The sequence below is a fragment of the Equus asinus genome, chromosome 21 (genome assembly GCF_041296235.1).
Source record: "Equus asinus isolate D_3611 breed Donkey chromosome 21, EquAss-T2T_v2, whole genome shotgun sequence".
Lineage (NCBI taxonomy): Eukaryota > Metazoa > Chordata > Mammalia > Perissodactyla > Equidae > Equus > Equus asinus.
The window spans coordinates 36279421-36305029 of NC_091810.1; the positions used below are offsets into that span (position 1 = coordinate 36279421).

Sequence of the window (25609 nt, forward strand, 5' to 3'; positions counted from 1 at the left end):
TAAAGGAAGGCCACAAGTATTTATGGGCTTCTAACTTGGTGATTTTGGCTTGGAAAGGGGTAGCGTGGTGAGATGACCCCAAAGAAGGTTATGTGGGTGGATGAAACTTGCCACAGACCTCTGTGTTCTTGAACTGAAAACATTCTCTCTCTCTCATTCCCCCTCTCCCTCTCTCTCCTTCTCTCTTTTCTTTTCTTGTTTTGCTTTTTAAGCTTCCTGCCAGGCTGCTCAAAGATTCAATTACATTATACAATATCCCTGTGTCACAGATTTATTGCTCTTCCCTCCCAGATGTACGAAAGGTTAAGTGATTGTCCCAAGGTCACTGGGTGTATATTTCTCCAACCACAGGGAAGAGGGGGCTTTATTAATCAGAACTCACCGGGTGTGAATTTTCCAGAAGAAGTGTTTGCAGAAAAGTCAAAGAACCAGAGGGTGGCTGTTTTTCTTTTTAACCAGACGATCTAAACTGTTTCTTGCTGTAGTTGTTGGTTCGCTCACTCATCTCTTCAGCAAACATGTACTAAACAACTCTTGCTATGGACAGGGCCCCATGCTTAGATGAAAAGGGCACTATCTTTGCCCCTCTGAACTTATAGTCTATTGGAGAAGATAGCAAAAAATAAACAGATAATTGTCCGGAATGTGATAAAGGCTGTAACAGATACTTATTTCCTACTGACTATGTTGTATGTATCGCCACTGATTCCACGAACAAGGATACACCAAAAATATAGCCTCAGCTTCTGCACTCAACCTTGGATGAAAAGGATAAAACAAGTATTAAAAAAGGAACTCTTCTCTCTACCATTAAAATGGTGGGATGGGCTTCCCGTTCATCTGGAGCCCCTGACAGTCAGTCTCAGCCACTGATCTCACCATCTGTATCTTTCTGCTTCCCATAGCACTGGTTACGGCGAGTGTTTGCTTAACGAACCTGAATCCAGACCCTACCCTTTGCCTCCCCAACTGCCAGGCCTCCTTTACAACGTGAATAAACAATGTGAATTGATTTTTGGACCAGGTTCTCAGGTGTGCCCATATATGGTAAGTGTTTGGGGACCGTTTCTGCCCTCATAAATTGATTCTGGACTTCTTTTTATTCATAATTTTCTATTGGATTCTCATTCTAATATAAGCCACTCATGGAAGAGTTGAGAATGGTCCATTGACTATTAATGACAATGGCAATAATGATGATGGTGATCAAGAGTAATGGTGCCCAGAGTCAGATGGTGCTTCCCCTACGCTTCTTGTTTCACTCTCATGAGAGCCCAGAAGGGAGATGCCATTATCATTTTCATTTTACAAGTGGGAAATTGAGGCCCATAGAGGACAAGGTTACAGAGGTGGTAATGGCAGACCTCAGCCGTTTTCTCTCCTTATCTCCTTTCATGTCCATTGACCTATGCGGGTGACCAGTAAAAGTCATTCATGAGACAAAGCTGACTCCCTGTTTTAGCTTATCAAGGCTGTGTCCTGTGACCACCTCGGGCTTGAAATCATTTCTGGTGGTAGCTCAAGCTGGCAGGTTGGGATATTTTGATGTATGTGTCGTGGACATTTGGACCAATGATATGATCCAGTGGTTATCAGGATGCAGATGAGCAGAACTGTGCTTCTATGGGGTGCCTCATTCTGTCCCTTGGAGTGTTTATTATGCTGGGAGAGACTTCAGAGATAGTGTGGTGAATTGGAAGTACAGTGATTCTATGGAAATAGTAAAAATTTTTGAGTAAAATGATTATACCCATTTCTGGGTTACTCATGATGGCAAATATTAGGAGTAATCAAATGCCCAACAATAGAAAAGTGGAATAGCATCTCCCTTTCATGGAATATTATACAACAATTGAAAATGAACTACCCATGGAAACGTGTTCCTGTGATAGCATTAAGTTAAAATAACAGGATAAACAATTATTTTCCAGAATAATTGTTTCTCTAATACAGTTCTCAACTGTGAAACGGGAGGGGAGAAAGCTTCAGAAAAGACTGGCTCATTTGAGGCTCTTTTCCTATTTTTTAAAAAATAGTACCTTTTGGATTTTTTTACTATGAGCATGCTTTATTTTAATAATCAGGGGAAAAATTATCTTTAAAATGTATGCCCTGAAAAAGAGCTAAATATATCAACTTGGATAAATCTAAAAGACATAGTGTGTAGAGGGGAAAAAAAAGAAAGTTGCGAGATATATCAATGTATCATGAAATGCTGAATGATTCTTTGTTGAAGACTGAAATGCTGTATATTATTGTTAAGTATTTATACATTTGTAATAAAAGCGCTGGGAATGGTGAACTGATGAACACTAGGGCAGTGCTCACCTCTGGGGAGAAGGGGAAGACATTGGGGTGGAGGGTGAGTATACAGGGTTCCAGCTGTGCCTGTGAAGTCTTCTTTTCTTAGTTGGGTGGTGGGTACATGGGTATCCATTATGTTATTGTTTTGAATGCCTGAAATATTTCACAATATTTTGTCCCTTCTCTCGTCTGACAACCCCGAAAAGCCCTAGGAAAGAGTTATAATATGATTATGATAAGATATGGCTTAGTAGAAAAAAGAAAAACACTAGTTTTGGCTTCAAGCCAAACCTCAACTCAAATCACAGCTAATCACAACATAACTCAAAGCCTACCCTCCAGGCACAGCTCATCGCAAACCTAAACTCAGATCACACAATTCCAGGGTGATAGTAAGCGTGCTCCTTAGTCTTCGTGAGCCTCAGTTTCCTCGTCTGTGAGTTGGGGAGGTGTTACTGAGGATCAGATGACACCATGTGTGTTTCTGATGCATAGTAGTTCCCCTTTGACACCACCTCAAGTCCTGCCAGGCATGGGGAAATGTGTCTCATGGGCTACTCTCTCTATCCCCTGGACTCTTTTATCATTTATCATACCAAGAAAAAACAAGTCCCTTTCCAAGCTACACTATATCATTGTCAAAACAGTAGTTGAAAGCAGTCCTTGCCTAATTTGATACTGTCTGATCACACTGTCGCTGAATTGTCATTCAACTGAATCGAGCAGATGCAGTGTAGACGGCTCTGGTGCAATAACGTGGATGGAGCGCACAAAGGCTGCCGGACTCAGCACACGCCCTGGGCCGACGGGACCGAGTGTGAGCCTGGAAAGGCAAGTAACACCCCGACCCGGCCTTCTGTCTTGGGGAGAAATGGGCAGGATTTTGCCTGTAGGCTCTGTCCCCACTGTTTAGAATATGAGTTAATGCAGTGTGTTTTAGCACGCGTAATAGTTTTTTGAGGCAGGAGGTTCAGCTTTGCTATTGAAAATTGTGAAAACTCACCTTATAGCCTAATACTGATGTGAGAGACATAGCTATCACTATTGCCTCAATTTTAAGACATATTTTTTCTCATTTTAACATTTCTGAAATCCCAATCTGCTTTTCAATTTATGGGTGCATTTAGTGTGAGGTAGTGTTTCTTTTTCTTCTTTCTCTCTCTTTTGGAGATGGCAGTGGAAGGCTATTATTAAGTTGCTGGAGCATGTTAAAATCAAGGAAATACAGAAATATGGTAAATTTTCTGCATTCTCTCTTGAAACGCCAGGCTTTTACCAACATGTGTTGGTCCCTTTAAGGAGCTGTGACGTCACCTGGGATATATCCAAATCCAGATTCTGAGCTGGTTAAAATGGTTCCCACTTATTTGTTAATAACCAAACAAAATCTGCCACTTGTATGGCACATTGATTACAGTGTCCTACACACCTAGGAGTATAATTAATGCAACCTTCTGCACCTGGTGTCTGTCTAAAAAAAGAGGTAGTATGTTAGTGATATGATCATCATTGTCGTCACCCAAAAACTTTGGTTACAGAAATTTTTAGACATAAACTCTGATTTTTTTTTATCCATATGGAAAATCGCTTTCTGTCACTTACCAGTGATGCAATCTCTGGACCATAGTCTTCAGTCTCTTGTCATCCTTACATATATTTTTCCTGTCTTCTCTCTTCTTCACGTTGCCCACTTTACTCACTTTTAATATTTTATTCTCATCTCATTTTGTTTTCCTCCACTTTACCTTGTAGAATTGTTAGCACCCAGGATGTTTCCATGGAAGGGTCCTGGGAGATGACGGAATTTAATTCTCCCTTCCCTGATTTTATAGATAGGGAACAGACCTATAAAAGGAGTGACTTGCCCAAGGTCACTCGGCCCATTTGGGGCAGGGTCCCCCCACCCCTCCATACCCTAATTCCCTCCTTTGCTTTGTCTGAAGGGCCCGCACAGTCTACTGGAGCGGCTGTGTCTCAAGCTTGCTGAGCTCCTTCAGTTTCCCGTGGTCAAACAGCAAGACTAGTGGTTTTCTCTCTCATCTCTCAGGGTGGTTATAAAGTTAGATGACCTAGAGGGTATGAACGTTATTTGAAAAATATAAAATTGGATACAAAATGAAATATTACAGTGAAGACGATTTTTATGTTCCACTTCAATTGGTGACTAAGTCCGCTCAGGGTCTCAGTTCTCGATGGCTAGAACCTCAGCAATTGAGAATACAGCTTTCTCCGATAACAGCCGGACCCAAACTATCACAGACATAGACAGAACAGCTTCTGCACCTTTCATTAGCTTACAAAGAAACAGATCTCTTTGCCAGAGTGAATCTTTCACTTTTTATGGGACATTTAACTCATATGTTGATGGCCAAAGGATCATAGGTTTGAGTGAGAATATGGTTCTCAGGTTTCTATGGAAACCAATAAGAATTCACTCATTCTTACAAAATGAAGATGTGGCCTCAGAGTCTTTCTAAACACAGTGACCAACCCAGACAGCTGCTACCAGTTGATAGGAGATGACAGTAGACATGATGCTTAGTTGACAGCTTGGTTAGTTGGTTTGAGTAGAGCCAGCCAACGATATTGCTTAAATTGAATCTGTTTGAGCTTAGAAAAATCGGTGGTATTGTCTCATGCTTCTTGGTCAGTCTGATGCACCTACCTACCATGTCTGCTTCTGAGACATGTTATTATCCTGGAACATTGTGGAGGATGTCTGTTGTGCCTTTTTCCCATCTTCTTTTTTTTCTTTTTTAAAGATTTTTTTTTCCTTTTTCTCCCCAAAGCCCCCCAGTACATAGTTGTATATTCTTCGTTGTGGGTCCTTCTGGTTGTGGCATGTGGGACGCTGCCTCAGCGTGGTTTGATGAGCAGTGCCATGTCCGTATCCAGGATTCAAACCAACGAAACTGCAGCGGAGCGCGTGAACTTAACCACTCGGCCACAGGGCCAGCCCCCATCCCATCTTCTGTTTTTGTAATAGAAGCAGAAGATAAGGGATTGCAGGGTAATCTTATACCTGAGGGATGGAAAAATTTAGGAATCTTTCGGAAAATTTTTTCCGTGCATGCTTGTGTCCAGCGAGAGCAGGAGACATCCAGGTATCCCAGAAGGCAGGCTCGGAACACTTTGGGAGAAGCAACTATGCAGAGAAACGGATAGGTTTCAGTTTGTTTTAGAAAAGTGGCCAAGTCTAGCAGCTTTTATTAAAGATGTGGGTATATGTGTGTTTGTGCCCCTGAAGAGTCTTTATGCACTTTACAGATGCCAAAGATGGTGGATATGTTGGCGTAGAAATTCTTTGTGTTTTTTCATTTTGTTTTTTATTTTCATAGAATTGGCAGTAAAACCATACGCCTTTTTTCTAGTAAATTCTGACTCCCTTTACTGCTAGGTTAATTTTTTTTTCTTTCTCTCCTTTCTGCCCTGCTCCCTCAGCAGTAATCTGTCTTGAGCTGCTGACACAATGTTATTTTGATGAATGACTCTCTGATGCCCTTTATTTTCTCCATTCTCTTGTTAAGTCCATTAACATTTTCATTTTAACCCTGTTTGTGAGTCTGAGGTTTGAAACTTTTTTGTTTTAAACCTCCTTGGGACAAAATTTGACCTCTAAATCCCTCTTCCAACCTCTTAAAAAAAGATACATTTATGTTAAATATCACTTACATGATTCTGGACACTTTTAGGGAAGACGGACTATATTTTACCTCAGGCTCCACCAGCCACTTAATGCTTTGTTATGACATAATGGCTGTTCCAGCACGTAACAGTTGTTTGTCAAATTTACCTGGTAAAATAGACTACCTTGGTACATATTTGCCAGACAGCCCCCATTTCCAGCCTGTGTCACCTCAAGCACTTCCCCTATTCCTTTGAGGGTCTTCTTCCCCTTTGGACACCTGTTAATGTCACAGCAATATGAAATGTTTAATTCACAGAACAGTTTCTAAGTGGAAGTTTTCTTTAAAAAAGGTACTGTATGGGGACATCTGAATGCAGTGCTGAATGGCAGCATTCTGGTAAACCTGGGTCCTTATTTTGCTCTGAAGTTTATGATAATGCCCACTGAGAATTATGGTCACTTTAGAGTTTGTTCTTATGTGAAAGTAGAGTCTATAGAACAGAGAGCTCAACAGACTGAAGACTAAAGTGTCAAGAGGGAAATAATGTATTTCCAGGCAACCTGTCATTGTTAAAATCCCTGAATAATCATAGGAATTTCTCCTTAGTTTGTAGAATTTATAAAATGTGTATCTGGCACCAAGATTTGAGGGCTGTATTGGGGCATCAGCTATCATCTCAATTGTATATTAGTTAGGAATTTTGTTCAGGTCAGACTCAATTATAGTAGTGTAAGCAAATTGGTTCTCTTTCCGACACACAAAAAAACCTAGTCCAGAGCTAGACAGGTTATGGAACTGTTATGGCAGCTCCCCAAAATCATCAGAGACCCAGATTCCTAATTTATTTCTGCTCCACTACTATATGTAAATGGCTTCCATCCTCAAGGCCACAAAAGAGTTGCTGCAGCTCCAGCCATCAACTCCAAGTTCCAGGCAGAATGCAGCCAAAGGGCAACGAACAAAGGGGCAAAAGGACGTCTTGGGAATCTCACCTAGTGAATTCTGCTGACATCTCTTTGACCACTCCTGTCTGTATAGGAATTCTGGGAAATATAGATTCTGTTACCAAGGATGAAGGAGAGAATGGATATTGGGTGGACAACCTGGAGTCTCAGTCTCAGCTAACCATCTCATTAATCTTGCTTTTGTTTTAAAGTTCAGTATTTAGCTGTCAAAAATTGTTCCCCTTTGCTCACAATTGAGAGACAGCCTGTGTCACCCTTAAAGTATGCACTCCTGAGTCAGACTGTCTGTGTTTCAGCATCAGCTTGGCCCTGTACCAGATGTTTAGCATCAACCCCTCTGTGCCTCCATTTTCTTTTCTGTAGAAATGGGGGCATTGATAGTGCCTCCTTCATGATGTGCTGTGAGAATTAAGTAAGTTAGTAGATATAATGCTTAGAACAATGTCTGACGAATACCAAGTGCTATGTAAATATTTGCCGTTATTGTCACAAACCTTCTTAAGTTGGGTCCCCTGTGTGCTCAGTACCCCTGGGTACTAGGTGCTTTAGATACATAGTCTCATGTTATACTCAAGCCAACTTTGGCTGGAGGTCCCCATTTTTCAGCTATGGAAGCAGAGCTCGGTGACTCACCCAAGGTCACAGAGCCACCACTCACCACCAGACCGTCTCCCTGCGAAATGACCTCAATGACCTGCACCGTCCAGTATGGCAGCCGCTAGCCACCCATAGCCAGGGAGCACTTGAAATGTCAGTCTGAGCTGAGATGTGCTTAAGCGAAAATACATACCAGGTGTTGAAGACCTAGTATGAAAAAAAGAGTCTAAAAAATTCACTTATAATTTTAAATTGATTACATATAGAAATAATAATGTCAGATCTTTTGAGCTAAAAAAAGATGTTAAAATTAATTTCAGTTTTCTTTTTACTTCTTTTAATGTGGCTTCTAGAAATGTTTAAATTGTATATGTGGCTCACGTTACACTCTTACTGGAGAGTGGTGCTCTAGACCCAGCCGCCTCTCTCATATTTGTTTTTATGTGTGTGTGTTCCCAGAGATGTTTGAGACCGCTATAAAGGCAGATATGAAATGATTTCAGGGAGTGACATGGTCACTTCTGCTTCTACCCACGTTTCTTGGGTACAGAGTTGCCCAGGATTCTTTGAGTGCAGAAGCTTTTAAGCCTCAGCCAAACAGCCCAGGGAAAGGGACATGTCCTCAGATACCCGAAAAGGATAATTACAAGGGAGAAGGCGCTGCAGAATAGAGAAGGTGTAATTGCACTGTTTAAATAATTGTTCCCCGAGCCTTTCCTGGGGCCAGCCCTTCCGACTGAGAGCGTCACCTGCGTTTTGTTTGTCCACCTTCCCCACACACGCGCACCGCCCGGCCTTCGTGGCCCCTCGCCTCTTCCCTCTGCGCCTGTGTCCTCCCCGTGGATAACTCACGGCAGCCGCCACCAGCTCCGCTTCAGAGATCTGAGCGAGCCGCAGGGCGTCACCCTCCTGCCGTCTCTGCTGCCACTCTTCCTTTGTCCACTGCTCAGTGACCTCGGCTTTGTGTCAGGGCCTCACACCCCAACAATGGCAGAGGGTTGAAATGGGCTTCTCGACCCCCATTGTCCTGCTGAGGAGTTGTATTTTGTTTAGTTTTGTTTTGAACATCATGGCCTTCTTCCTGCTCCAGCCTGAAGAATCTGAAACCATTAGTAACAAAAAAGCGATAAAGTTTAGGGCTCCCTGTAATGTGTCCGTTTTGCTTTAGTCCCATCCTGTGGGCTTTGGCGGAGTGAGTTCATAGGAATGGTGTAACTAGCTTTTTTTCTCTCCCATTTAATTAAAATTGGGTTTTCAAATCCATGGGGAGCAGTAACGCCTTATATCTTACCAGGCTTGCAGCATCTCTGGGCCTTGTTAATGGGGATTGACTATGCAAATTTAGTAACTCATTTTGGCCCTATCTGCAACCAGTCTGCCCATTTCCACTGCTCATTTCTCCGCGTATACTAATTGAGCACTTCGAAGCTGGCCGTTGGAGTTACCCGGACAGCCTGGAGCCAACCACTCATTGGCCACTTTTATCCAAGCAAGTGGCAAATAAAGACATAGGCTAAAATCGATGGGTATGAGATTAAGATCCCTACAGTTTCCATCATTCACGTACATGATGAAATTTGCAGCATTTCAAACCAGGACGTGGAAAACAATTAAAGAATGGTATTTTTAAAAGGACAGCGGGTCCTACAATGTCTGCAGCACCGAGCTCTCCCTCACTGTTCCCCTTATTAAATACAGCACTGCAAGTTTGGATTTTGTGTTCCCAAAGAAATGGAGGTCCCCGTGACTGATGGATCCTGGGGAAGTTGGAGTCACTTTGGAACCTGCTCACGAACATGCGGAGGGGGCATCAAAACAGCCATTCGAGAGTGCAACAGACCAGAGTAAGTCCTCGGGCTCACAGCTCTTGTTACTGGGAGAGCGGGACTCAGGACTTCCTGAAGGGAGTCGTGTAGTGGGGAGGCAGCGGAAGAGCTCTTTCCGAGTTTGAGAGCGGGTGGACTTGTAGGGTTGCTTAGAGCGATGGTGTCCGAGCTCTTTATCCCCAGGTACCTCTCCTCTTTGTTATTATTTTTCTCCCATGATCCTTTATTATTGAAAGTTTTGTCTACCAAGCAGTAGAGGTTTTGTGTTGGTTGGCCTGTTGAACGATTTTGACCGTTAGGCATAGCTTACTGCCCCCTGAACTGGCGAGAGCATGCCAACAAAATCAACAGATTGATTGTTCCCGGGGAAACAAAGAAATCGGACATTTCCGTGCAGCTTGGCGTTAAATGTACCCTTTCCGGTTAGCCACTGAATTGCTGAAAAGGGTACACAGATTCCCAGGCTGCATGCGGCAGATGCTGAAGGACCTGGAAGCCCAAGTCAGTAATTACGTTGTGATGCAATCTAGTTGTTTTAGAGCTGAGACACCGGAAGTCTCCATCCCGCCACCTGACAGCTTGTAGACTGGGAGTGTCCCGCTGTTGCGATAATTCTTGTTAGGTGACCATGGCTGCTTCTACCAGCCAACCTTGTTAGGAGTTACACATTCAAACAATGTCAATGGGTTTTTTTTCCCAGCATCCATCATGGTAGACATGTGTTTTGAGGGGAAGTTGCTTATTTAAGTAGATTAAAAAATCGCTGTCTTCATTGTAAGAATGAACAGATGCAATTTTGTGTGGACCTAAGATGTATAAAGCTTAAAGGAATCGAAAAAGAATACATGATGTTATTGCCATTGAACCTATACAGGCTGGGGAGCCCAAGGAAGCTTCACAGAATAGGGATAGTTTTTAGACGTATAAATCAACAATGCTTTTTAAGAACCAGCTGCTTTGGGATTATGTAAAATGATTTTTTCCAGAAGTACTCATTTATTTTTATCAGCCTACATCAGGGATAACAGGTTGAATTTTAGCAAGAAGCAAGCAGGTAAAGTAACAAAGTCCAGTGGGGTTTTATTGCCTTGTGGTGGAGACCAAGTGCAGGGTGCTACTCAGATCTAGCTGATTGTCCCCAGATAGGAAAAGGGCCTAGTGTTGACAAAGCTTCCAGATTTTTTATAAGAAAATCTGAATTCATGAACTGAAAAGAACATAGCTAAACATGGCAAAACTACTGGGTTGCAAGCCCTGGTCTAAATAAATACTCTGTAGTATGAATCACAGAGGATGATCCATTTATTTGAATTTAATTTTGTTCACAGTCCAATGTTTATTTCATGTCCATATAATATTAGTCTCTGTAGAAGACACTGAAAAGCTATAAGGCATAGACTCTGGTCCATAAAACTACACTGTAGCTGTCGATATGAACTAGTAAACATTAGATTTTCCATAGAATCTACATTTTGTATTATTTTTTTCTAGCATAAATATAGTGTATGCTTTCAAAAAGTTCTGACATAAAACTATATGATATAGAAAAATTCTGTCATCATTTTTCTTACCCCCCCACCCTGTCTACACCAGAAACAATCAGTGAAAAACAGCTTGACGTGTATCATTTCAGACTTTTAAAAAAGACCATAGGTGTAATATGTATTATGAAATAAGACATATCATATAAAATAAAGGTCATACTATATATATATATATATAGTTCCATAACTTGTTTTTTAAAATCAATTCTCTATCCTAACTGCTTATATTGTTGAAGTTTTAAAATAAAACATCTTAAGCTAATAACAACTATGATGAATTATTGAAAATTAAAAACACCTCGGTGGCTACATTGAGCCAAATTATTATTATAAGAAGAAGCTATTATTATCATGAGAGTATGGATATTGCAAACAGTAGACACTTGAAATTTTGACTCAAGAATGGTCCATTCAAAAGAAGTGTTTGGTCTTTTTTTTTTTTTTTTTTTTAAGTCTTAGAGCAATTCTAGAAGTAATGTGGAAAGTGGAGAGAGATCAATCACTCTGTAATGGGAATGGGCCAGACAGATTACCCCGTCTAAAGGTCTCAGCGGGAGAGGATCTTGAGCTTCCAAGTGCAGCAGAGACCCTCCCATTCAGAAGTTAGGACCCATCCTTAAAGACTTCGAGGAGAGGGCCTTGTCCTTGCTGTTTGCTATGGGAGGTTTTAAAATAATACAGTCCTCCAGTTGCGTGTCAGCGCCCACAGCATTGCATTAAGACTCCTCCAAGTGATTTGCACTTTAGGATGTCCCTGTGAGTGAAGGAAGGAGTCTGCCTCTGAAAACTGAGGTTACGCTGGCACTGGGGAAGTCAACTGGACAAGAGGAAAGGACACAGAACAGGGAAAATCAGATCCAGAGCTCAGTTTAAAAGCTTGTTCAGAGAAATCACAGACAGATGGTTCATTAGGTAGAATGGAGAAGTGGTTGCTGTCCTGATCTTCAAGGAGTTTGAGGAGAACGGTGCCCCCCCCTTTGCTGGCAACATGCCTTCGCTCAGTTTGGGGAGCCCTTTGAGTACAATGCCGAGCTGCATTTTTAGAATCCCAGGTATGTCTCTATTAAGAACACAGGATTGTTTTTATTTTTTCACAATATTCATGTGATTCAAGATTGTATTTATTTAGCATCCAGACACTTTATGCTATATTTTTAGGTTTTTTTCCTTGAAAGCATAAAAGCTGAAAAAAGGAAGTAGCCTTGCCATACACAAGGGATTACACTGTACTGAATGAGCAAGCTGTAGAAGCCATACACTTCTAATTCTAGTCTAAAAGTTTTCAGGCTCAACTGGTATACAGGGCTACAGGTTTGCATCGTGAGAATGGGGCCCTAATATTTTGTCTTTAAATGCTTTATTTATTTTTTTAATCTCCTTTTTGACCCATGCCCTACAGGTAAGGTGAGCATACTCTCTGGTGAGTAAGGACCGTCCCAGTTCACATCTGTTGTCCTGGAGAAGTTATTAATAGCGCCCCCTTCTTATTTGCAAAGTATCCTGAGTGGACAATTAATTATATGGTCAGCAGATCTATAAGAAACATGTAACAGAGTAATATTTAAAATCAGAACCACCAAAAACATAACTTAGTGTGTCAAGACAAGACCAAGCACTGAAACTAGAAGGTGTACCCTCAGGCCGCTGGGCTCCAGACTTGATATTTTATGTTCTAAATTTGGCCCTGAGCTTCCTGGTGATTGGAACAACATGGTTTATAGAATTATTACAGTCCATCAAAATAAAAGTCACCCTAGTTCTTTAGGAAAGACAAAGCATTTCCCTCTTCTAGTGCTTCTATTTTGCTTTTAAATTAAGAGATAGGTTAAATTAAAAAATAAACTGATAGAGTTGAGAAAAAGACAAGATCCTAAACTAGATATTTCCCACTTAAGCTTTCATGTAGCAACTGCTTGTGAAATCTTATGTAAAAGAGAATAGACGTATGCTTATTTCATCTAAGAAATCCAGTCTCCCAATTGGGCTGTAAAGAATTGCAGCAAAGGTTTTTGGGGCACTGAGTTGGATGAACTTATTTCAAAAGGTCAAGAATTGGTTATTGCGGGAGAACCATTAACTAAGGAATGAGTAAAGAGATCCAGTCCCATAGACTGCCCCATTGGGAAGGATCATTAATGATTACTAGTACAGCTCCCCAGCCCATCCCATCTAATCCTTGAATAGCCTTTCAGCATCCTCTGCCATTGGTCATTTGACCCCTTCTTAATGCCCTCCAAGCCTAAGAAACGCACCACCTTCTGGCGCTGCCTATAGTGTCATTAGAAATTTCTTCCTAGGTTCGCCCTAAACTGCCTGCCCTAATTCATTGTAAGTAAACAAAGAAGTTGAGATTTCTATTCAAACTCATTTGCAGGCCAAAGTTTAGCTTTCCTTGAGGGTAGAATGCACCTGTGACGATCTTTGCAAAAATTCCTTCCTCCCTTTGGCCACGCAGCATCACGAATTCTCGTTGTGTGTGTTAATGGGGATGTTGTATGATATGTACTTTAAAGATAGATTCACCTTGGCCGTGCTGAATATAGTTACTTTCATAGTAATTAATCTAGCGATTTCCTTAAGTTCTTTCCATCTCTATTTGACGTGAAATATTTTAAAAGGATCTTAATATTTGGAAAATGTGGTCAATATTATTTTTTGAAGCTGCCTTTCCTATAATTTTCAGTATTTGCCTACATAGAAAATACTCCTATCCAGCTAAATTATTAAATTATAACATGAATTTTTTCTGGGCTGAAAGCTAAGTCCAGTTGGCTAAAGCCTTCCCCCATTACATGGTACATGCAAATCAGGGAGAGACTGCACTGTCTAGGAGATGAGGAAGGCCGTATGTTTCCAAAGGGCAAATTTATGTTTTTAATAAAATATAATCTGCCTTTACATAAAAAGCAAACAAAGTCACAGAACAAGTTTTTGTTTTTGTTTTTGTTTTTGAGGAAGATTAGCCCTGAACTAACTACTGCCAATTCTTCTCTTTTTGCTGAGGAAGACTGGCCCTGAGCTAACATCCGTGCCCATCTTCCTCTACTTTATATGTGGGACGCCTGCCACAGCATGGCTTGCCAAGTAGTGCCATGTCCACACCCGGGATCTGAACCGGTGAACCCCAGGCTGCCAAAGCAGAACATGCAAACTTAACTGCTGCGCCCCCGGGCCGGCCCCTCAGAACAAGCTTTGATATGGAAAGAATTGTGTCTCCAGAGAGGCAGCATGGGAGAGGGGCCAGATCGTGAGCTCTGGGTCAGGGAGAGCTGCTTGGTCCCTCAGCCAGCTCTTCTCACGTAATGGGCATGTGACCTTGCCAGGTGACTTAACGTTTCTGAACTCAGTTTAAACAAGGCTTCAGAAACAAGGACGCCACTCCCTACCTCTCAGCATGGCTGTGCGCCCTCGTAGAAAGTGGCCCGGTGCCTATGCGCAAGAGTAGCTCAGAGGTCAGCAAACTTACCGTAAAGGAATGTTTTTCCATAAAGGAATATTTTTCTGTTAATATTTTAGACTTTGCGGATCATAGGATCTCTGCCCTAACTATTCAAACTTGCAAGGATAGTGAGAAACATACGTAGAGCATATGAGGATATGTGAAGAATGACTGTGGCTATGTGCTAATAAATCTTTATTCATGGACGCCGAAATTTGAGTTGCATGTAATTCTTATGTGTCTTGAAATATTCTTTTTATTTTTTCTTAATTACTTTAAAATGTAAAAATTATTCTTATTCCATGGCCACGTAAAAACAGGCAGCAGGCAGGATTTGGCCCTTGGGCTATAGTTTGCAGACCCTTGTAATAGCTAACCATTTGCTGTGTGGCAGGCTTTGTTCGAGTGCTTTGGATATATTAGCTCAGTTAACCCTCACTCAACCCTGTTAGCATCATCTCCCTTGTGCAGATAGGGACACTGAGGCTTAGAGAGATTAAGCAACTTGCTCAAAATTGCACTGCTATTAAGAGGCAGGGCTGGAATTCAAACTCCGTTTCCAGAGTCCGTATGTATGACCCTCAGCAATCATGCCTCTCACGTAGAGTTTTTCTATATGTTGTTTATTTAAAAAAATGTTATTTATAAAAATAAGTCACTAAATGCTATTTGCCATTTGATTGTGGTCAAAGCAAGCCAAGGTGGGAACTGTTGCCATCTGAAGGGAAGCCACCTACAAGGATGAACTATTTTCAGCTGCTGCATTTGATCCATTTCAGGAATAAGTTAAGACTCGTCCTATAAGAGAACTAAAAGAGAAAAAAGTCAACTTCTAAGAAATTTTATTTTCAAAGTAAAAGGAATATGCGTTACTTTCAGGCAATTATTAAATGATCCAACCACCATGGTTGGGATGTTTAAAAAGATTCCATAAATATCATTTCAATTTGAGGAAAAATGAAAAGGATCTTCCTTATAGCACATTTAAAACAGATTTTACTTAAACAGCTCTATGAGCCTGATGTATTATTTGTGTGTAATCTGTGATATTTTATGCATGAGACTAGGGTGCCTTGGCACTAAGAGAAGAGCTTGGTATCCAGGAAACCAAAGCTGTATCTCTAAATGGCACCAAAAAAGAAAAAGAAAAGATTCTGGACCATTGCTCCTGGATAATGTAGCAGAAAGAGCACAAAGAAAGAACCTAGGAAGCTTGAATTCCAGTCCTGTCTCTGTTCTGTTATTAGCTCTGTGATCTTGGGCAAAGTACTTACCTTCTCTGAACCTTCTGTCCTTTGGTATGAAAGTACCTCACATGCTCTACCTTTGGGCAAGGTACAAGAGAGTTTGGGCGAGTCAAGTGCACAGTGCAGATATAAAGTGTATGAGCTTACCTGTGTTTAACGGGGAAACAATCAAAGATACTGCTGTGTTATGTGCCGTTTAGCATCCCTAGATGCAGTCTTCTTCAAAATAAACAACAATAAATATTCATTAGTCTCTTTGCTAAGCTCCTCATTTATAGCAACCCTTTCAGGTGCACAGAATCATCTCTGTTTTACGTGTGCAGGACAGAGCTCAGAGAGGCCAGTTAGCTTACACAAAGTTGCCCAGCTTGTAACTGCAAAGCCCATGCTCTTGCCTTACTCTACAAATCTCTGATCAAGGGAGCATGTTTATAACAGTATGAGGGCCAAGTAGCCCTCTCTGAGACATAGGCACTCTGCAGGAGCATTGAGTCGTGCCTCACAGTGCCAACCACATCATAACTCAGATTTGGTGCTCAGAACAAACTGCTAAATCAGATGAGATTAGATTGATAGTGCTGACATATAAGATCATAGTAGCTAACATTTTCAGGCATCTCCTGTGTGCACTCATTTTAGAGAAGGGGAAAACTGAAGCTCTGGAAGGCTAAGAACTTTGACTAAGGTCACACAGTGAGGATAGTGCCAAAATTGGAACCCACATCCAACCTCAGAGCCTTACCCACTCTGTTAGACTGCCTCTCCTTCTTTATTTTATGGCCATGGATGTATTTCCCATTCCCCCAAGCAAAAACTCTTCTTATGGACCACATTCCTCTGAAAGATTCATTCTAAAGGAGAAAGATGGAAACCTTTCTTTCAGTTTCAGAGATGTCCTAGGGTAGCTGTGAAATCGGAGCTGCCCCAGCCCTGGGTGGGAGAGCCCAGCTTCCTATGATTCTGTGATCTTCCCATTTCCATGATGAATTTGGTGAGCTGTTGACTGCTGGGAGATGTGTTGTATAATTTACTTTCTGGGCCACATCTGGAAAATACTTGGATGGGGTTGCGTGCCGAGATTAAATTTGCACTGTGATGCTTTACAAGGCATACTCCATACCCTTGTTACACAAAAGTAAATGAAATTTTAACTCTGCTCTCTGCTGCTTCTATTAAGTTAGTCAAAATATGAGTGCATTCCCTTTATCTCGTATTATTTCTAAAACAAAAACAAAAACTCTGGTTGGTGGTGAGCGAGGAGGGAGAGAATGAATGGCACCAGTTTTAGGATGGTTTCCTGTGAGAATATCATGGTACAGACGGTAAACAGGAAGCATTCCGACTATCATCTGTACCTTTCACCTTCTATGTTTTTAAAATTAAAGGACTATGAATGTTTGAGAGAAAGAAGAAAGAAAATGGCCTAATAGATCCCAGGCTTTGTATTTCAAATTTTAAGTTATATCCTCTAACATTTTGCCCTCAAAACAGCCTTACCAGGTAGCACCTTCCCATTTTACAGATCAATGGACTGAGGCTTGCTTAAGTGACTTGCCCAAGGTTGTACACTTAATAATGTTGAAGGCAGAATGCAAACCCAGGTTTCACAGCCCTTGCCCAGTCTTCTGTCATTGGCCACTTCAAATTTGCCTCCCTAGAAGACAGGAAGCCACAGGTGAGAGAGTGAGGTGGGGAGAAATGCATTATAATACAGTGTGTGTGTTCTTTATCTTTTCTCAGGCCAAAAAACGGTGGGAAGTACTGTGTAGGGCGTAGAATGAAATTTAAGTCCTGCAACACAGAGCCATGTCTCAAGCAGAAGCGAGACTTCCGAGATGAACAGTGTGCTCACTTTGACGGGAAACATTTTAACATCAATGGTCTACTTCCAAATGTGCGCTGGGTCCCTAAGTACAGTGGAAGTAAGTGCATCCAGGGAAGGTGGCTGCGGTTGGCAGGACGGCATGGGGTCCAGGCATGAAAGTCACATTGCGTTGTGTTTCTCCTCTCTAGTTTTGATGAAGGACCGGTGCAAGTTGTTCTGTAGGGTGGCAGGGAACACAGCCTACTATCAGCTCCGAGACAGGGTGGTAGATGGAACTCCATGTGGCCAGGACACCAATGATATCTGTGTCCAAGGCCTTTGCCGGGTAAGTCCCAGAGGGCGTTTTCTTCATTGTGTCGTCTTGCTGGCAAGCTGTGGTTTGTGGCTTCCTTGATAAAATACCAGCTGCTAATATCTGTGCACTATCTCCAGGGCAGTGGTTCTCAAAGTGTGGTCCCCAGACCAGCATCAGCATCACCTGATTCTGATGCATGCAAAGTTTGAGAGCCACTGCCCTAGATTTTTCTTGACATTCTCAGCATCTGTGAGGGTCTGCACAAAACCTCCCCATGAAGATTTATTACAAAAATTTACACACACACACACACACACACACACACACACTCACACACTCACACTCACACTCTCACTCCTTTACTGTAACCTCAGTGCTTAAGGTTAAACCCAGATCCTTCCTGACAGCAAGTTTTCTAGACTGAATAGCTCTGCTCCAGAAAGATGTCGTGAGGAGGACCTGGCCTCACTCAGATTTCTCTTTCTGATGTCAAGTGTGATAGCTTCTACCTGAGCCATATTCTTGGAAGGGAATCAAGAAGCTTCTGGCAGATGGTAAAGCATCAGAGCAATGATTTCTCCAGGACTTGATAACTTGATACCATTTCACTGTTGTCACCTCAGAAATCATTCCTAACACAGCCAGGCTCTGAGATGATACATGTGTTCCTTGCAGATGGTCCAAGGCAGATTGGAGTTCCTAGTCCGTAGGATTTGATTGAAAGAGTCCCTGAGGGCTTCACCCACTTTCTGACCCAAGCTACAGGGCAGATTTCCTTGTCAGTCCGTTCAGTAGCAACACATTGAGTTTCTACTCAAAGACTAGTTCATACAAAGGAACAAAATGGATAAGAATATGAATTCTTTCCTCCTGATCTTCTGGTTGTTGCTGATGTCTTTCTCAGACCTCGGTCTACACTGCCGTATTGGATCAATATGTGAGGAAATTCAGGAGGTCACTTGGGGCCGAAGGCCTCAAACTGGTGGCCTGCAGTCATGCTTTGTCCTCCATTCATAGCCAGTATTTAAACGTAGGAGATTTCATAGAAAATCAAGTTTGCCAGCTTCTCTTGAAAAATTGGGAAACGTCATCACTGGACTCCTATTTCTACGTGACAGCAGTAGCCTGGAGTGGACAACAGCTGCTCCCTGAAGATGGGGCGTGAGGTCTTTAATTGGTTTGGATACTCACCATTCCTTCTTTTATATTTCTGAGGAATATTTTCATTTGCTTCACTTATTCGTAGACTAGTGCTTCTCAAACTTTAACCTGTAGGTGAAGCACCAGAGGATCTTGTTAACATGCCAGAAAATCTACTGTGAGTCAGGAGATGTGGGTGGGGCTGAGATTCTGCAATCCTAATAGCGTCAGGGATGCTCAGGGATGCTGAGTCAAAGACCACATTTTCCATAGCAAAGTGATATACAATTTGAGTTCTTAACCCTTGTAAGTTTAAAGAGATTTAACTTTCTTGTCATTTTGAATACACATCATTCCAAGCAATACATTACTTGCTATTTTATAATCTCCATAATACTTACTATTTATTTCAAATATTTTCTTTTTAAAAGCAAGCTGGATGCGATCATGTTTTAAACTCAAAAGCCCGGAGAGATAAATGTGGGGTTTGTGGTGGCGATAATTCTTCGTGCAAAACAGTGGCTGGGACATTTAATACAGTCCATTATGGTAAGAATTTGTTCCTAAGAACCATGAGAAAGAAAATGGTCAAAGTGTCAAAATTGTTAACCACGTGTGATATGTGAAAGTATTGATGTCAAGTGTAAAATTAGTCTCGTTAAGGTACATTACCCATCTGGCTATAAGGCCCCTAATAGTGAGAATTATATTATATTCCTTTGTTGCCCCCTTTTTATTCCATGCTTTGAGAAAGTGAACTGTGCTGTGGAGAGCTGAATTTCTGCTGAATTCATTTCAGGTTACAATACTGTGGTCCGAATTCCAGCTGGTGCTACCAATATCGATGTGCGGCAGCACAGTTTCTCAGGGAAATCAGAGGATGATAACTACTTAGGTGAGATGGGGTGTCCCCTGCCATTTGTGGGAATTCTGGCTCTCTGGAGCAGTTGGCACGTGCTACTTCCTTCCCCTGTCACACGTGGAGAGCTTTCAGGTGTCATGTATTTTCATAAAAGAAGTTAATCTTGAAATTCATTATTTTATTTCTCCCTCATACATACACCCTCAGAGTATTGATTTAAGAATCATGTAATTATACGAGTCAATATCTGGTGATTTACTCTGGATCATAGAATATAGAAAGGCCCCAAGTCAAATTTTGGAAGTATTCACTTTTAAGTTTAATATAAAATCATTATTCTCTTTTTTAAAAACAAAATCTGTCCTTTGGGTAACTGACTTGCAAATGTTTTATTAGAGGTATTAGTTGATTTAATTTTTATGTTATCAGTTCTAACCGATAGCAGACCACTGGTAGACTTACTCAGTATTTCATTATGCGTGGTCATTCCAAAAGGGTCTGTAGTGGCAATATTTTTCTCTTGTCGTTACTAGAATGGCCCAGACATTACTAGACTGTTAGTAGACATTTGAATTAGAATGTTTATAGAGCTTGTCAACGTTACCAGAATGTTGCTTTCTGGATTCTTCCTCCTTCTCTCACCAGGCCCAGGTACATGATTACTTCAGATTTCTTCCTTGTATTTAGACCACAACACACCAGCAACCCTGTGTTCATTTTTAGCAGTTTGCTCAGCTCAGTCCCACTTCAACTTGTCATTCTGTAAACTGCCATAAGTGATATGAAATTTGCCCAGCCATTTTTAATAAGAAGGACATAGGGAGTGAGGTTGTGACTGGAAGGGGTTCAGCTGGTCACCTTGCACAACCAGACTCCTCCTAGCCCTGAAAAGCACATGCCTTGCATTCAGATCTTGAAGAAATCAGGGCAATCTTGCTGGGCAGTCAATTTTTAAAAGAAATTAATATACTTTCTCTCTTACAATGTCCAGACAGGAACTCTACTGATCCATCTGAATCCAGCCTCTGTGGAGGCCTACTCCTTACATTTGGACGTATTGAGCTAGTAAATGAGTATTTATGGAGTCAAATTAGAACCTGTATCTGTACTTTGGAATGTCTGTGTGAACTCTTTCATGGATAGACAATGATCTTTTAGCCAAGCATGCTAGTCAAGTACAATATTCATACGTGGACTCCATTACAGCATTTTCTGCAGTATGTCATCATTCATTCATTTACTTATTTAGTATGTGCCAGGCACTGTTCTGGGCACAATGAGTAAACGTAACAAAAAATAAAAATAAACAAAAATTGCTATCTTTTTGGAACTTGCTTTTTAGTGGGAGTAGATGGACAATAACTTAATCGATAAGCAAACTATATACTGTTAGAAGGTGGTAAGTGCTGTTAGAAAATAGGGCAACATAAGGGAAATGGTGATACCAAGGGTGGGCTGGGAACAGTGGAGTTAAAGTGTTTGAAATGAAGGAAATGATAAGTGATACCTAGGGGAAGAGCATTCCAGGTAGAGGGAACAGCTGGTGCAAAATCCTTGAAGGAGGAACTTGTCTGGATTGTTCTAAGAATAGAGGGAGGCCAGTGTCTGGAGCTCCCTCAGCACAGAAGAGAGTCCTATGAGGTTAAATAGGTGTGAGGACTAGATCATAGAGGACTGTCTAGCCAGTGAAAGGACTTGTCCTCTGAGAGACGTGGGGAGCTACTGGAGGTTTTGAACTGAGGAATGACGTGATCTAATCGTATTTATATTTTCAGAGGAACACTCTGGCTTTTACGTTGAGAATAGATGGTGGGTTAAGTGTACAGGGTAGAAGCAGGCAGACTGGTTAGGAAGTAATTGCAATAATCTATGAGAGAGATACTGGTGGCTTGGCCTCCAGTGAGAACAGTGGAGGTGGTGGTACGTGGTCCAATTCTGGATGTCTTTCGAAGGTGGAGGCATCATAATTTGTTGATGGATTGAATATGGTATGTGAGAGAAAGGAAGGAGTCAAAAGTGACTCCAAGGTTTTGACCTGAGCAACTGAAAGGATGGAGTTGCCGTCAACTGAGATGACAATTTGTTTCTTACGTATCCACATGACCACTAGTTCAGAGGCTGTCTTCATATCTTTAGCTGCTCATATAAAGTCTCCACATACATGTGCTAAGTAAATGAAAGCTGAATTATTGAACAACCATTGCTCGTGATGTCTTTATTGAGGACCTACTATGTGCTTAATGGGGGATGAGTAAAGTCTTACTTGGAATCAATTACTCAGTGGCTGCATCAGCTTTTTCCCACTCTAAATATCCAAATGAGTGGTGACTTTATAATTAACAAAGTTCTTGGGGACTATTTTCAAATTATTTTTTGAGAAGCCCACATTTCTCGTTCCACCACTGTGCAGAATGAGTCAAGCATTTTTCTTCGTGCACTGGGTTATAAATTTGAGCATGTGAGTGCGGTGGCCTTACTACTTCCTAATTAAATCCAGCGGCATTGCATGCAGCTTCCTTTATTAATTAATTTCCTGAGAGCCCAAAGTGGTGTTGAGCTGTTCCTTTCTTCTCCTTGAAAAGGAGAAGGATTCTTCTGTATTCTTCTCCTTTTTGAAAAAATAATCTTCCAAGTAGTGACCTCAGTTCACTTCAGCCTCATCAACCTGGATCCGGCACCTGAATTGGGGACAGCCTCCTGATAACCTTTTATTCCTCACTGGAGGTTTCTTAATCTCCTTGTAAAGAATGAAAGCAAAATTAAAGAAGATTTGTCACCTGGGACAGGCAGTCTGAGGCAGTCATTGCCCTTTAATGGAATCTTTTGGTAAAAGTCACCTGTTGGCCACAGAACATCTCTCTGGAGCACATGAAAAGTGTGCAAACATAGATGGCAAGTCACAGTTCACTGAGTGTGAAAGTCAAGACCTCAGAGCCTTTGAACCTTACGGTGGTTTCTTAACAAGTTAGGAAGAATATGATGTTGTCATCAAATCTGGCGTGTGTAAATGTTTACTCTTGGCTTGAAGGAAGGTGCAGCAAATGCTCTAAGGAGGTTTTAAAACCCACAGTTGAGTCTTGCTGGAGTCCACTCACAGCTGTTCGGTTGCTAAGCGATCTTCATCCTCATCCCTCACATTTTTTTAAAGGTCAATCAAGCCATACTCTTTCCGCATGTCTTGGTGAGGGAGCAATTTCCAGGAGAGAGGGTCTTTGTAGCAACCCTGCTCTGATGGGTGAAATGGGAGGAAAACCAACCCAGGAAATTAGCTCCCTAATCGCATTAGTGGGAGGTTGGGCAGTGGACTGTTGTTTTCAGGAAACTATTTGTTTCACAAGGTACCGAAGCAGAAAGTCTCCCTGTCAAAGGTCATCCTTTCACATAGACCCCTCCCTCCTGTTGGGTTAAAGCCAAGTTGCACCCAGTGCCGTGATGTTCATATTTCTTTAGGAGAAAAACGAGCCATTTCTGTGATACTTATTTGTCTCCAGTACACTTAAAACTTGATTAATTGTGCCAATGGGAAGACAGGAATCGATTCAGTTCAAGATAAAGCAGGAACTTCATTTCACCTGATGACTCCTATCTCATTCTCTACTCACCATCTACCGGGATAAAAAGCATGCAGTGAAGGGTGAAATGGCCAGATGGGCATAAGCATGAGAAGAAGGCTGGAGACATTAGGAAGGAGCCCCAGAATTAACGTAGAATAGATGATTGCTCTTTGAATATGAACAAAACTGGATTATTGTTTAATTTACAGCACTGGCCTCGTGACATCTCATTTCCCCTCTTTACGTGAAACATCAGCTGGGTAGCTAGCATGCAACTTCACTTCAAAGAACTGGGTGATTTTGTTGGCAGCACAGCCTGCCATCACCGTGGATGCCTGAGGTGCCACGGAAACAACCTTGTCTCCAATCAGTGACCCATTGAAACTCCTGCATCTTGCGTGACTGATGGGTCTCCCACTGTAGGAGTTGCAGAGGAGACGAAATTATCAGAGGTTGACACTGACAGGGAGGCAGTCATTTGGCTGGAAGCACTCTGTTCTCCTTGTCATGAATGTCAGGTTCAATCAGTCGCTCATTCTTTCAACACCATTTGATTGAGCACCTACTATGCACTGGGATCTTTCTTGGGCTTATAAAAGTGCATTTTTAAATGGTCACTTTACTAAAGGGGCTCATGCAGGCTAGCAAACAAACAACTTAAGTTTTTAAAAACCTGTAGCTAAACATAGTTGGTTTCTATCTGTACATAAAAGAAAGAATGCATAAATTCGTTCACTCATTTAACTGACGTTTGTTGACTTCCTTCTTGGAAAACTTGAGTGGTTGACAGGCTTTGGGGACAGACTTTTGTGATTAGAAGTTATCTGTCCAAGTGACTTGGGAAAGTATTTTAATAAATTTAAGTCATGCTTTTCTCATCCATAAATTAGGCATCTGTAAAGGTATGATAAGAAGACAGTGCATATGAAGGCATTATGATTTGCCAGGAATGAAAGCCTATATGTACTATCATGTTTAATGTTCATAACAATCCTATGAGAAACCCATTATACAGAGGAAGAAACTGAGGCTTAGAGAGGTTAAGTAACTTACCCAAGCTGATACAAACAGAAAGTGGAAAGAGAATCCTTATTGGTCTGACTTCAGATCCTACATCTTTAACTGCTTCAATTTCCTGCCTCCACATAGAAAAGTGTATGGCTGACCTACATGGGGATATACATGGCTAGAAATTGAGGTTTATTGGTGGGAGTGAATGGTGAGACTGGAAGATATGTCAGAATAAGATTTGTAATGATACAGGAAGGTTATGCTAAGGAGTTTGAACTAAATTCTGTAGTAGTAGGGATTGTCAAAGGATTTTGAGCCAAGAAGAAGAAACCAAGATTTTGGAGAGTTTATTATCTTTTTAAACACTTTTTCCGTATGTCACTGCCTTCTTCCCTACCATTTCAAATGAAGACATCTTATTCTTCCCTCAGGGCCAAATGAGGCTTCCATGGGTAGGAATTCTAGTAAGTGAAGTGCTGGATTAGGGATAGGAATTCGATGCAGTTAATTCCTGATCCTGCAAAGAATAGTCCTTGCATCAGGACAGAGTCCAACTGAATGAACTCTGTAAGATTCCCATGTCCGAGAAAACAAGGGCACTGCTGCTACTGAGCCACAGAGAACACTGAGAGCTTCATCTCAGCCCTCTGTAATCTCTGCATGGGGGTACGACACTTACTTCCCTAAATCCTCCAAACCTCTTCTATATACACATTGCTTCTGGCCTGCATGGGGGAAGACAGCGCATCACCTGAATCAATGAAAGACAGCTGAGCATCTGGCAAATACCTAGGACCTCTTGGCGGTTCCCCACCCCACAGCCAAGACATATGTCATTAAAATGATGCTGAGACACGATGCTACCCATGAATCCTGCTCTGCATAGTTTCTTGGGCAGCTGGTACCAATTGATTGACACTGGTGCCTGGGATTAAGTGTATTTACTATCCATGAGTTGAATTTCCAAGTTCCCTTTATTCACCTAAAAACATGACTTGTGCATTTCAAGGGTTCTCTTCCTGCTGAGATTTGCCAATCATGCATAACTTACAAAAGGTGAGGAGCTTTTTTCTATTTTGTTCAGGGCCCAAATGTTTAATAGCTATGATTTTTTGAGTGTCTGTTTCATGTCAAGCCCGATGCTCAGAAGGATTCATTATTCAAGGAGAGATGGTACTGAAAAAAAAAAAATGGTACCTAAAATAAAACCAAAATTTTATAATAGATACTGGGGGGGGGGGGAGCGAAGAAATGATTGGGATTTTATCTTGAGAAATTAGTCAGAAAGTATGAAAATAAATTTATTTTTTCTTATATTCAACAAAATTATGCTTTAATTTCAATCATGCCTGGGTTTTCAGAATGGAGAAT

General features: G+C 41.4%; 1 protein-coding gene across 4 annotated transcripts in view; it reads left to right on the plus strand.

Annotated features, from left to right (window-relative positions):
* Positions 1-25609, plus strand: part of ADAMTS9 (ADAM metallopeptidase with thrombospondin type 1 motif 9) — a 165140-nt gene that overhangs the window by 37446 nt on the left and 102085 nt on the right. For all 4 annotated transcript variants that reach the window (XM_014859294.3, XM_070493017.1, XM_070493019.1 and 1 more), the window contains 7 exons: positions 906-1047; positions 3031-3135; positions 9194-9339; positions 17292-17473; positions 17565-17701; positions 19243-19360; positions 19611-19706. In XM_014859294.3, the coding sequence (XP_014714780.3) occupies positions 906-1047; positions 3031-3135; positions 9194-9339; positions 17292-17473; positions 17565-17701; positions 19243-19360; positions 19611-19706 (926 nt within the window). The remainder of the gene's footprint in view (positions 1-905; positions 1048-3030; positions 3136-9193; positions 9340-17291; positions 17474-17564; positions 17702-19242; positions 19361-19610; positions 19707-25609) is intronic.